General features: G+C 43.3%; 2 protein-coding genes across 3 annotated transcripts in view; one reads left to right on the top strand and one right to left on the bottom strand.

The window, feature by feature from the left end:
* Window positions 1-13,163, bottom strand: part of tmem232 (transmembrane protein 232) — a 137,400-nt gene extending 124,237 nt beyond the window's left edge. For both annotated transcript variants that reach the window (XM_087998699.1, XM_043710462.2), the window contains exon 1: window positions 12,969-13,163. The gene's annotated coding sequence lies outside the window, so the exon portion shown is untranslated. The remainder of the gene's footprint in view (window positions 1-12,968) is intronic.
* Window positions 13,039-13,813, top strand: part of slc25a46 (solute carrier family 25 member 46) — a 30,796-nt gene continuing 30,021 nt past the window's right edge. Inside the window, exon 1 of the mRNA XM_043710495.2 lies at window positions 13,039-13,349. Within this exon, the coding sequence (XP_043566430.2) occupies window positions 13,118-13,349 (232 nt within the window). The 5' untranslated portion in view covers window positions 13,039-13,117. The remainder of the gene's footprint in view (window positions 13,350-13,813) is intronic.

Below are 13,813 nucleotides of genomic sequence, written 5' to 3'. Positions count from 1 at the left end.
TATTACTTGCGTCTTCCGCAGTGAAGATTGATACAAAGTAATTATTCAGTTCCTCAGCCATTTCCTTGTTCCCCACTACTATCTCTCCAGTGTCATTTTCCAGCAGCTCAATGTCAACTTTTGCCTCTCTTTTGCCCTTTATATATCTGAAGAAACTCTTACAGTTTTCCTTTGTATTACTGGCTAGCTTATCCCCATATTTAATCTGCTCTCTCCTTATTTTTTTTTTGTTGCCCACTGTTGGTCTTTGTAAGTTTCCCAATCCTCTAGTTTCCCACTGCCCTTTACAAAATTATAGGCTTTCTCTGTTTCTTTTATGCTATACCTGACTTCACTAGTCAGCCATGGCTGCTCCATCCTCCCTGTACCATGCTTCTTTTCACTTGAGATGAATCTCTGTTGTCAAGATTAGAGTGGTGCTGGAAAAGCACAGCAGGTCAGGCAGCATCCAAGGAGCAGGGAAATTGATATTTCGGGCAGGAGCCCTTCATCAGGAAGCCTACCTAGAAGAAGTTCTCTTCCTCTCTCTAAAAACTTGACTCTAATCTCTACCTTCTGCAGTCCTCACTTTCATCTATGAATCTGTTGTGTCTCTTGAATTACTCCCATAAACTCCTGCCATTGCTGTTCCACTGTCTTTCCTCCTAGGCTTCTCTTCCAGTCAATTCTACCCAGCTCCTCCCTCATGCTTCTGTAGTTACCTTTACTCTGCTGTAATACTGTTAGCCCTGATTGTTTCTTCTCCCTCTTCAATCATGTTATGCTCACTGCCTCCTAAGGGTTCTTTCATCTGAAGATCCCTTATCAAGTCTGCATCATTGTGCAACACTAAATCCAGTATTGCATATTCCCTAGTGGGTTCCAAGAAAAGCTGCTTCAAAACGACATCTTTTAGACATTCCACAAACTCCTTTTCTTGCAAACCACTACAAATCTGATTTTCCTAGACCACCTGCATATTGAAATCTCCCATGATCACTATAACTTTGCCTCTCCTACATACCTTTTCTATCTCCTGGTTTATCTTGCGCCCATGGGAACCTTCTGTCGACTGTATTGGTCCCAGTTCTGACCATTGACGTATCATTCCTTGTGTTACTTTGGCACTTCATAGATAGTTTATCCACTATTTATTGATCCTCAAAAGTCTTCTCATTATTGATTGGTCAAATATGTTTCTGTACTGAGCTATGAGAAAGTGAGTCTGCAGCGCAGAGTCGGGAGAGTGGTGCTGGAATAGCACAGCAGGTCAGGCAGCATCCAAACAGCAGGAGAATCGATGTTTCAGGCATAAGCCCTTCACCAGGAATGAGGCTTGTGGACCAGGGGGCTGAGAGATAAATGGGAGGGGGGTAGGGCTGGGGGAGAATAGCTGGGAATGTGATAGGAAGATGAAAGTGGGGTGAAGGTGATAGGTCGGACAGCAGGGTGGAGCAGTTAGGTGGGAAGGAAGATGGACAGGTCAAGAAGGCGGTGCTGAGTTGGAGGCTTGGGTACTGGGATAAGGTGGGGGGGGGGGGAAATGAGGAAACTGGTGAAATCCACATTGATCATGTGTGGTTGCAGGGTCCCTAGGTGGAAGATGAGGTTGGGACATCTCTAGGACATCCACACCAACATCAGAGAACATCTCTGGGACAGCTGCACCAACCAATCCCATCGCCCTGTGGCTGAACACTTTAACTCCCCCTCCCACTCCACCAAGGACATGCAGGTCCTGGGCCTCCTCCATTTCCAAACCCTAATCATAGGATGCCTGGAGGAAAAACACTTAATTTTCTGCCTTGTGACCCTGCAACCACTCGGGATTAATGTGGATTTCATCAGTTTCCTTATTTCCCCTCCCCCACCTCATCCCAGTCCCAAGCCTCCAGCTCAGCACTGCCCTCTTGAACTGTCTATCTTTCTTCCCATCTCTCCGCTCCACCCTCCTCTCTGACCTATTACCTTCATCCTCACCTACTTTCTCCCCCAGCCCCCTCCCATTTATCTCTCAGCCCCCCGGCCCACTAGCCTCATTCCTGATGTAGTGCAAGTCCAAAACCTTGATTCTCCTGCTCTTTGGATGCTGCCTGACCTGCTGTGCTTTTTCAGCACCACACTCTTGTACTAAGCTATCAACAGCTTAACACAACTTACTTATTGATTGGTGGGTTATGTTTTCCCCTCTTTATCCTTGTTAAATTATCCTTTATCTTCAAAAAAATCATAGAGCAAAACACAATAAACCCCACCTTAATTGTATTTCTATCATCTGTTCTCTTTTAAATTCTGTCATTTCTCTGGAGTTATTGTATATTAGATTAGATTACTTACAGTGAGGAAACAGGCCCTTCGGGCCAACAAGTCCACACCGACCCGCCACCCACCCAGACCCCTTCACCTAACACTATGGGCAATTTAGCATGGCCAATTCACCTGACCTGCACATCTTTGGACTATGGGAGGAAACCAGAGCACCCGGAGGAAACCCACGCAGACATGGGGAGAATGTGCAAACTCCACACAGACAGTCGCCTGAGGAGGGAATTGAACCCAGGTTTCTGGCGCTGTGAGGCAACAGTGCTAACCACTGTGCCACCCTTGAATATGCATTGCTTTTTGTTTCTTCCATTTATCTTAACCTTGATTTAACTTATCCTATCAAAAGCAAGTTCCTGTAGATGCTGGAAATGTGAAATACAAACAGAAAATATTGGAAATACTCAGCAGTTCTGAGAGCACTCTGTGGAGACAGAAACGTTGAATCTTTCAGGTCAAGAGTCTTTCTTCAGATCGTCTCTTTACGAGATTCTTTAATTCGTATTTCTCTTGAACTTGTGCTCTTCTTTTGACTCGAAAATACTTTCAATGTTTCCATAACACTGATTTGTCTCATCTTACCCGCACTATAGTATTTAAATCTTTGGAAAAATAATATTTGTAAGTTCCAACTTCGCAATTTAATGTTAGCTGGCTGTATCTAAACTTTTGCTCGAAACGTCGACTCTCCTGCTCCTCGGATGCTGCCTGACCTGCTGTGCTTTTCCAGCAGCACACACTGGACTCTAATCTCCAGCATCTGCAGGCCCCACGTTTCGCCGTGTCTAAATTCTACTTGTTTTCGCAGTAGAATTGCAGGTGTTTTCCCTGAGTGGAGATGCCTCATGGCATTCCATTTATATAATGAACCATGATCACAGTTTTTGCTGCATTCTGTAGTTCATCTCAAGGGCACTTTGCCAATATCAATTTGTTTATACTCTGTGCGCGCTGATATTTGTAGATTACTTTGCAGGTTTCTCTTCCCTGGCCCTGCGGTTGACTATTGATCCTAACCACATTCCGGTTCTAGGTACACCTCGACTCTCGTGAAGGTTTAGATAGATTCACTGCTTGCCTTTTTAGCTAAATATGCCGAGCAGCTGCTAAATGATAAAGGTGTTTGGAAGGGTTCCGGCTCGGCTGTTAGCTTAAACCCAAGAAACAGGTCTTCCACCATCAGCTGCTTCACGGAGACGATCATTAACATGGTATCATGATAAAGCAACATTTACTTGCAATGGGAAAAGATCTCGAGAACACACAAAGAAAGAAAAATCATAATCTGGACGCTAAGAAGAAGGAACAACACCAAAGCAGAAAAGTGGGCGAAAAGTCTCCAGAAGAGGATATGTCTGCAATATTCCTCCGCCAATACAGTACTCCTCGCTTTTTGGTCTTCAGTTTCAGTTTCGCTCCACAAAGTGTTGCCACAAAGTGGTTGTTTCAGCAGCCCCTCTCCCGATCTCAGCTCCAAGCTCCTACCCCTTTCTCCCAGCCCCTTATTCACCAGTCCCCTTCCTCCCTCCCGACCCCCAGTCTCCCTCTCCTAGTGCCTAGACCCCTATTCCCCAGTCCCCTCTGCCCAAGACCCCCACTCCCCTGCCCCCTAGTCTCCCACCCCCCTCACGCCCGCCCCTACTCCTAGTCTCCCAGACCCCACTCTCCCTTATCCCTCTCTCCCGGCTCCAGCACCTTACCAGGATCCTTCCTGCTCAGTTCCCACTACCCGCCGCTCTTTTTCCCGATTGTGATCGGCCGGTTTCCAAGGAGACCCGGTGAACAAACGCCTGGAAACAGTGTCTGTGGAACATACTTTAGTCAGTGTTCAATGATCTGGCTGGGCTTTAAACGTTTGTGACGTTTTTGGGGGTGGTGGGGAGGGGTCCGGCGGTGTGCACAATCCTTTAGCTCGAATAAAATGCCCCCCATTAGTGATAAAATTCAAGCTGCCAAAAACGTTGGTTATTTCTTCTGTCTGTACAGGACTCAAAACGACTAATGGTGCAGTCAAGTGGAAAGAGTCCAGTGAAGGAGATGAAAAGCTCTATTTTAGTTTCAGCTCTAGTATAACTATAAAAACATGAGAAATAGCAGCAGGATTGATGGATTGATTACTGTCACATGTAACAAGATACAGTGACAAGTGTTTTACATGCTGTACAGGCAGATCTTACTATATAAGATGCATGAAGGTAGCAGAAGGCATGCAGAATACAGTATTACAGCCGCAGAGAAGGTGCATAGAGACAGGGATCAAGATCAGAACATTTGAGTGGTGTGTTCAAAGGTCTGACAACAGTGGGGAAGAAGCTGTTCCGGAATCTATTTGTACCTGTATTCAAACTTTTATAGCTTCTGCCTGACAGAAGAGGGTGGAAGAGAGAATAACCAGGGTGGGAGGGGTCTTTGATTATGTTAGTTGCTTTCCCAAGATAGTGGGAAGTATAAATGGAGTCAATGGATGGAAGGCTGGTTTCAGTGATAGACTGGGCTGTGGTCATGACACTCTATTTTCTTGTGGTCTTGCCAAATCACGCTGTGATGCATTCAGATAGGATGGTTTCTATGGTGCAATTGTAAAATTTGGTAAGAGCCCTTGTGGACGTGCTGAATTTCCTTAGCTTCCTGAGAAAGTAGAGATGTTGTTGTTCTTTCTTGACCATTGCATCAATGTGTGTGGACAGGGGCAGATTGTTGGTGATCATCACTCCCAGGGACTTGACACTTTCGACCATCTCTGCCTCATCTCTATTGATGCAAACAGGGGTGTGACCTCTACTCCGTTTATTTAAGTCAATGACTAGTTCCTTTGTTTTGCTGACATTGATGGAAAATATTGTTGTATTTACACCATGCCGCTAAGCACTTGATCTCTTTCCTGTATTCTGTATTGTTGTTGTTTGAGACCTGACATACAACAGTGATGTCAGCAAACTTGTAAATGGAGTTGGAACAGAATTTGGCCACACAGTCTTGAGTGGAAAAGGAATATATTTGAGGACTGAGTACACAGCTTTTCAGGGCACTGGAGTGGAAGATTATGGTGGAGGAGGTATTGTCGCCTATTCTTACTGATTGCGATGTATGGGTCAGGAAGTTGAGGATCCAGTTACAGGCAGGGCAGCTGAGACCTAGGTCTTGGCGTTTAGATATGAGATTGTTTGAAATTATGATTTTGAAGGAGGAACTGTAGTCAATAAGTAGGTATCCTTGTTATCCAATGTTCCAGGAATGAGAGTAGGGCCAGACAGATGGTGTCTGCTGTAGACCTGTTGTGCTGGTAGGTGAATTGCAAAGAATCAAGACAATTTGGTAGGCTGGAGTTGATGTGAGCCATGATTAACCTCTCGAAGCATTTCATAATTACAGAGGTCAGAGCCACTGGGCAGCAGTCATTGAAGCATGCAGTATGATTTTCCTTTAGCATGGGGATGATGATGCTCTTCTTGAAATAGTAAGGAGAAGTTAAAGATGTCTGTGAATACTTGCGCCAGCTGGTCTGCATAGGATCTGAGTTCACGCTGGGGACTTCATCTGGGCCAGTCACTTTCCATGGGTTGACTCTCAAGAGGGCTGGTCTGACATCTGCAACGGTGACCATGAATACAGTTGCATCTGAGGCTATTGGGATAAGTAATATTGGTTCACTGATCTTCTGTTCAAAGTGAGCATAGAATGCATTTTCAGGTAGGGATGTACTGTTGCTCACGATTCTGTTTAACTTTGCTTTGTAGCCCGTAGGAGCATGCTCCACCATTTAATAGTCAGCATTGATCACATCTCAGCTTCAACTCCATTTTGCTGCCTGCTTCCCATAACCCTTCAAACTGTTTTTAGATGAAAAATCTGTTTCTCTCCTCTTTAAATTTACTCAATGTCCTAGCATAGATCACACTTTGGGATAGTGAATGTCACAGATTCACAATCCTTTGAGAGGATAAATTTCTCTTCATCTCTGTGTTAAATCTACTCTCCCTTATCCTAAAACTTTGACGTCTTATTCCAGATTACTCAAATGACAACACATCCTTTCTCCGTCAACTTTGTCAATCCCTTTAGCATCTTATATATCTCAATTAGATCTCTCTTTCTCCAGGGGCCTAAACTACTCAATCTTTCTCTTCACAAGATGAACCCTTCATTTTCTGGAATCAGTCTACTGAACTTGCTTGGAACTGCTTCCAATGCAACTACATTCCTCCTCAAGCAAGGGAATAAAACTGTATGCAGTAGACCTGGTGCAGATTCACTAATGCCTTGTGTAGTTGCAGCACCACTACCCTACTTTATACTACTTTTAGAATAAATTCCAAAATTCCATTTGCCTTCCTTCTGCTATACTTGTAAACTAGTGTTCTCTGATAAATGCATGAAGATGCCCAGATCCTACTGCACTGAAGCACTCTGAAGTTTCTCTCCATTTAGAAAGTAAATTACCTTTCTATTCTGCCAACCAAAATGGATAACCTCATACTTACATTTAACTTCATCTGCCAAATTTTGGTCCATTCACTTAACCTATGTCTATCCATTTGTAAATTTCTTATTTCATCATCGCAATTTATATTCCTATCTACTTGAGACTCAACAGCAAATTTGGCTATAATACTTTTCATTCCTGCATCCCAAGTTAATAATACAGCTTATAAATAGAGTAGCCCGAGAACCGAACCCTGTGACAGCCCATTAGTTACATCCTGCCAACCAGGAAAAGACAATTTTTTTTCTCTGCTTTCTGTAGTTTACCATATCCTGACCACAAATATGATCTTACCTTGTATATTAACTTTTTGTAAGGCACCTTATCAAATGCCTTCTGGAAGCCAAGATATACCCCTTATCCTAAAACTCTGACCTCTCATTCTAGATTACCCCAATTTAGCATAGAGATAATGATGGTCTTCTTGAAGTGGGTGGGGACTTCAGATTGTAGTAAGGACAGGTTATAGGATCCCTATTATCCATGTTTCTTATTACATCATCAAAGGACTCCAGCAAGTTATTCAAACATGATTTACCCTTCATAAAATCATGTTGATTCTGATGGATTGTGTTTTGACATTTCTGAACATACGTTATTAAGTCCTCAATAATGAATTCTAACATTTTCCCAATGACACACATGAAACTAATTGGTCTATAGTTTCCTTCTTTCTGGATGTAAGTTTGCTCACTGAGCTGGAAGGTTCATTTTCAAAAAACGAATGAAAACAAATCTTCCAGCTCAGTGAGCAAACTTACATCTAGAACCTCAACCTGAGCTACAAATCTTCTCAAAACTCACTTTCCTTCTTTCTGCTTCCCTCCACTTTTGAATATTAGAACTTTTCCAATCTAATTGAAAGTTTCCTGTATCTGAAGAACTTTGCAATATTATAACCAATGATTCCATTATCTCTGCTGCCACTTCCTTGAAGACCCTAATGTAGGCCATCAGCCCATCAGGACTTGCCTGTCTTCAATCCTAATAGCTTGCTCAGTACTTTTCCCCTAGTTACGATGATTGTTCTTATTTCCTCCCTTGCTATAACCTCAGCAGTATTTGTTACTTGCAGTTGAATATTAAAGCAAAATATTATTTTTGTGACTCTGTATTTCTGTGTTCTCCACCATTAACTCCCCAGTTGTATCCTCTAAGGGACCAACACTCACTTTCACAACTTGAGAATTTGGCAGCTCCGCGAAGGAGACTGTGGCTGCTGCCAGTAAACCCTAGACATCCAGGTTGAAGAATCATCCATGGAAAACATGTGTTTTTGTTGGGGGTGAGGGCTGTGTGGAGAAGGGGGCAATGGGGATTGGGAGTAATAGCCAATCACCCCCCACTCCCCATGATCTGTATCAATTAGTGACATAGAGGGAATCCTCCACTTCGCAAGTAACAGTCTGCTTGCACTATTTAATGAGTCAGATGGACCAGTTCTTTTTGACCTGCATGGAGCTGAAATAATTGCAACCCAGTTGGGTTAAAGGTCTCAATGGCATAGAGGCAGGAGGTAGAGCTTGCTCTGCCTGCCCAGAACTTAATTCAGTCAAAGACAGATGAATATGATGCTCTGCCACGGGCCTAATTAACTTCCCTGCATATCCTAAAGACCACTAAATCCAGACCTGAAGGACTCCATCATATGTTTTAAGGAAAGAATCTGGTGGATGGAAGGGGCATCAGTTTGAGAGCATTTTATCAAGAGTGACCATTATTCGTTTGGATGTAGTTATAGAAGAGCTTACAGACAGATCAAGAGTAAAATTTTTGAATTGAGCAAATTTAGCTAAGCTTGAAATGTAATTTGACTGGAGTAGATTGGAAACAGCTAACGGAAGGTAAATCAATGTCTAGGCAGTGGGAAGCATTCAAGGAGGAGCTGAGTGGGTTCAAAACAAATATGTTCCTACAAAGTAAGTTATGGGATTCACAAAGAAACTGCAGACTGTCAGATGTCAAAGAGTATACAAATGGCATAAGGAAGCATATTTTTCCATAGTGTGTTGTTTAGATCTGAAATGCACCATCTGAAGGTGTGGTGGAGACAGATTCAAACATGGCTTTTACAAGGGAATTGGATAATTATCTGAGGAAAGATTTTTGCAGGGCCACAGGGAAGGTCCGAGAGAGTGGATCTCGTCAAGTTACTCTTGCAGTAAGTTGATGTGGCACAATGCAATAAAGTGGCCTCCTGTACTATAACTGTTCAACCACCCATCAGGTATGATTCGGAGATGCCGGTATTGGACTGGGGTGTACAAAGTTAAAAATCACACAACACCAGGTTATAGTCCAACAGGTTTAATTGGAAGCACACTAGCTTTCGGAGGGACGCTCCGAAAGCTAGTGTGCTTTCAATTAAACCTGTTGGACTATAACCTGGTGTTGTGTGATTTTTAACTTTGTACCCATCAGGTAAACAGCCATTTTTCAGCACACTGAAAGAAACCCTACTTGGGTTTAACACTGGGAATCTTTGGAACACAGTCTTTGAAGCTGCAGGGAAGTCCAAAGGAAAATGATCAGGAGGTATGTATTTTTCTCTTTCCCATTTTGGTGTGAAGGCAAAAGCTCTCAATTCCCTTGGAATAAAAACAGAAGATGCTGTAAATACTCCCAGAGGTTTGGCAATCTTGGTTGATAAAAACACAGAGGTAATATTTCAAATTGATAGTCTTTCACCAGAACGGATAGTATTTAGAGGTGCAAAAGTTTTTCTTAAGCAAGGTAGGGAAAAGAATGGCAGGGGCAGGGGGGGGTGGGGGGAGTGGGGGGAGGGGGGCTCCAATCAATAGAACATAAAGGATGTTCTGTGATGGGATGGAGGATAGGACAGATCAAATAGCAGAAGGAATGATGGTTCAGCGCAAAGCAAGATGCTAATAGGACAAGAAAAGAATTATAAGACAAATATTGAATTGCATCATAATGTTGCAGGAGCTCAAGGACAGAAAGGTCAGAGTGGGAGTCGGCAGCAACTATGAGCTTGATGCACAGGAGACTGGAATGGGTTGTTGCTCTACTACAGAGAAAGGAGCTAACTGTTTGGTGAGGCTTTGGTAAGCAAGTAAAGTCATTAAATTTCTAAATTTTAATACAGTATACAAATCAGAGGTGAAGCTCATAAAATATATGCAAAGCAATACAAGTAAAGTAATAATATAATTAAAACTCATTTAGAATAATGTTACATTCTCAATGGAATAGCCCACTAGAAATCAAGCCCCTCTATTCCTGGAGTTGTCACAAAAGTTAAAGACTTTATAATGCAAAATTATCTGTCTTTTCAACCAAGGATAACAGAAAGCACAGACCAGGTTTCTGTGCTTAAATAGAATTACTATTACTTACAAATGAATAGAGTCAATCTACAAATAAATAATTATGAACCATCAATATATAGGTCTAGTTAAAACTCAAACCCCCTTATAAAATTCCCCCTAACGCACACATATAGTTAGACACAAAAAAAAGAGAATCACGGGTGGAGGCATAGATTGGGAAGGCAGTCTATTGTCCCTGTCTACAGAGATTTGGTAAGATAATCTTTTCGGTTCAGAAAACTACCACTCCTCATTCTTCCTCCTCCAGGTAATTTCACTTGCTTGCAAGAGGCACAGGGCAACTGGTTCACACACATGAAGTCTCTGACTTATTGGTTAACAGCCACAGATTACAACAACTGATGAGGAAAAACAAACTGACTTTCTTCAGACTTGAGGTCTTTTTTTTTTACAATGCAGGGAAAAGAACAGCTCCCTTCTTTCAGAGGTCCAACAGCTTCTAACCAAACATTTATGCTGACAGCTCTTTAGCTGCCTGGGAGCCAATCACATATTTGTTGGTAGACATAAGACTTCACCACACTACAGACCAATAAGTTACTTGTTGCTGGCCAACTCTCCCTTCATATACATACCGCTGGCTCCAGCTTGTCTGTAGTAACCACTACATGAACAAACAGCAGCATACACAACACTGATAGTGTCAGGTAATTTGCTTTTAAAAGTGCAGTATCATTTGCACAGTCCTTAGTTTTTCAAACAATCCTTATCCCATTTTTATCCACAATCAAAATTACTGAAAAACGTACAGTCTTTACAATGGCAACACAGGTGATGTGTCAAGGCTGTAGCATGTGGGAACTTCTGGATACCCTTCTGACACAAGGCAAACACATCTGCCGTAAGCATCTAAATTTTAAAAGGCTTCAGCTCAGAATGTAAGAGCTAGAGTATGAACAACAGACACTGTGATGCATCCAGGGAGGGGACAGTTACCTGAAGTGCTTGTACCAGGAGGCAGTCACATCACCTATATAGTAGGAGGAAGTGAAGACCTCAGATGCTGGAGATTAGAGTCAAAGAGTATGGTGCTGGAAAAGCATAACTGGTCAGGCAGCATCCGAGGAGCAGGAGAATCAACGTTTAAGGCTTATGAGCAGCTGTGCTTTTTCAGCACTGCACTCACCTATGATAGAGTATTCTTGTCTGGTCAGTAGTCAGGAACAAGAGGATGTGACTCCTGTCACGCAGAGAAGGGGACCCAGAGGGCAGGTATGTGAACCTCTGCAATTGGTCAATAGGATTTAGGTTTACTCAGCCTGTTTGGATGGAGCTGTTGCTGCAGGATATTATGCAACCAACAATGGTACAGGAAGCCATTGATTGAAGGAAGCAACAAGGTATAGGGGATAGCATAGTAAGCAGGACTGACACTGTTCTCTGTAGCAAAGTGTGAGAAGCAAGATGGCTGTGTTTCTTGCCCACTTTCAGGGTTTGGAACATCTGCTCAGGTCTGGAAAGAAACCTGCAGTGAGAAGGGTAGGATCCAATGGTTATGGCCAATGTAGGCACCAACAACATAGGTAGATCTAAGAAAGAGGTTCTGCATAGAGAATGAGGAGCTAGGCATTAAATTGAAAAGCAGAACCTCAAGGATTATAATTTCTGGATTATTACCTGAATAACATAGGGCACATGCAAATTGAGATAGGGTACATAAAATTCAAGTGATGAATATGTGGCTGAAAGATTGGTGTGAGAGAAGTGGGTTCTGGTTTGTGAGTCATCAGTACCAGTACCTGGAAAAATGGGGGCTATACCATTGGGCTGGTCTATACCTGAACTGTGCTGGGGCCAGTGTTACTGAAAATTGCAAACTAGAAAAATAGATAGTGACTTTAACTCAATAGTGGAAGCAAAGAATTAAATGTGGAAAGGTGTGGTGTATCACAAGGTGGAATAAGGCAAGGGAGGAAAATAGCAATGTGGGAAATGTGGGTCAGAGAATGGCAGAAGGGTGGAGAGCAAAAAAAAACCTAGGAATACACAAACAATCAAGACTGGATGTTACAAAGATATCAAAAACAAAATTAAACACTGAATCTGAAAACACAGAATTTATAACAGAGTAAATTAATTGATAGTACACTCAGAAATAAACAAACACAGTCTGATAAACATCACAGAAACATGGGTTCAGGATAACAAGGACTAGATCCTGAATTTTGAGGCTGATATGACAGTCAAGAACAATAAAATGCTGGGTAAAGGTAGATAGCACTGTTAATCAAGGATAGTTAGAGATGACTTTGCTTCAGGATGTAGAATTGATTTGGTTGGAGATGAGGAATGGGAGGAATTAACTATAGCCTTCCTAACTATAATCACAATGTGGGGCAAAATATACAAGAAAACATTGAGCAGAGTGGTAGTAGTAGCCTGGATAAGTAATTCATAGAATGATTGAAACTTAAATAAGGGCAACAATGTGGACTTAAGAGCTGAGCTAGCTTAAGAGCAGCAGTGTCTCAGTGGTCAACACTACTGCCTCACAACATGAGGGACTCTGGTTCAATTCCAGCCTCAAGTGACTGTGTGGAGTTTGCACATTGTCCCCTTGTCTGTGTGCTTCTCTCTGGGTGTTCCAACTTCATTCCACAATCTAAAGATTTGCAGGTTAGGTGGATTGGCGATGCTAAATTGCCAATAGTGTTCAGTGATGTACAAACTAGATGGATTAGCGATGGGGATAAAGGCTTGGGCTGAATGGCCTGCTCCCACAGTGTAGGGATTCTATGCTTTTATTCTGTTCTAAGAGAACTCAGACATTCGGCTGGGAGACCACCCAGGCCCCACCCCATGTTGCATTCCCCTCCCCCCACTATGGTACTGACCGCAGGCTGCCCGGACTACAAATCCCAGTGTTCATTGTGCCTAAGCGCGATATTCGGTGATGATGTAATTTCCTGTTGTTGAGTGTTCTCACTCAGCCTCCCGGGTCACTATCCTTTTGGCCGTTTTAACCGTTACCGCCTCGACTTTGATGTATTCCCGGCGGCCGCAGAATTTCAGCGAGGGCCTGGAGGCTCGGGGTTGTGAGGATGTGCCGGCGGCTGCGGGCGAATATGGGATGCCGACAAGGTCATGGGACTGCAGCGATCCCTGGGCATCCGAGAGCCGGTACCGGGCTCCGCCCGCTGGGCCTTGGGGGGAAAGGCAAGCGGCGGCGACGGCGACGACACCAGCTGCTCCAGAAACAGGGGCTGGATCCACTGGCGAGTATTTACTGTCAAGTTTCAGGCAGCGTTGGCGCCCCGGCAACAAGTCAGTGGTATCAGAGCCTGCAGTCCAGGGTCCTGGCACGGTACAGGCAGGAAAATGGCCTGCTCGTCTCACCTGAGCCGCAGTCAGTTTTTGTTCCGCTGCGATGTTGTAGGAGGGGCTAGGGTGTGGTCAGCCTGGCTCCTGTTTATTTCCTGGTTATTTCGGTGATGTGCGGGCGGCCAAAGTTTTTAGTGACTTTGGTTTTCCTAATCCAGCGTCAATCCCTTGCCCACTTGCTCTCCATGCAGTTGCGGAGAATGAGAATTCTTGGTTGCTGAGTATTGTAGAACTTATGATTTGTAATCGATGTAACTAGGTTTTCACGACCCAATGCAGAACGCTCCCGTTATACTTTTTAAAAAAAATCACTCGCTGGAGCAGAGCTGCCCTTGTCTGATTCCATTCTTGTATCTTG

Source organism: Chiloscyllium plagiosum, unplaced genomic scaffold (assembly GCF_037043375.1).
Source record: "Chiloscyllium plagiosum isolate Xiang-an unplaced genomic scaffold, Cpla_swu_hap1 HiC_scaffold_2, whole genome shotgun sequence".
Lineage (NCBI taxonomy): Eukaryota > Metazoa > Chordata > Chondrichthyes > Orectolobiformes > Hemiscylliidae > Chiloscyllium > Chiloscyllium plagiosum.
Note: the sequence above shows the minus strand (reverse complement) of the source record. Positions and strands in the feature narration are given on the sequence as shown.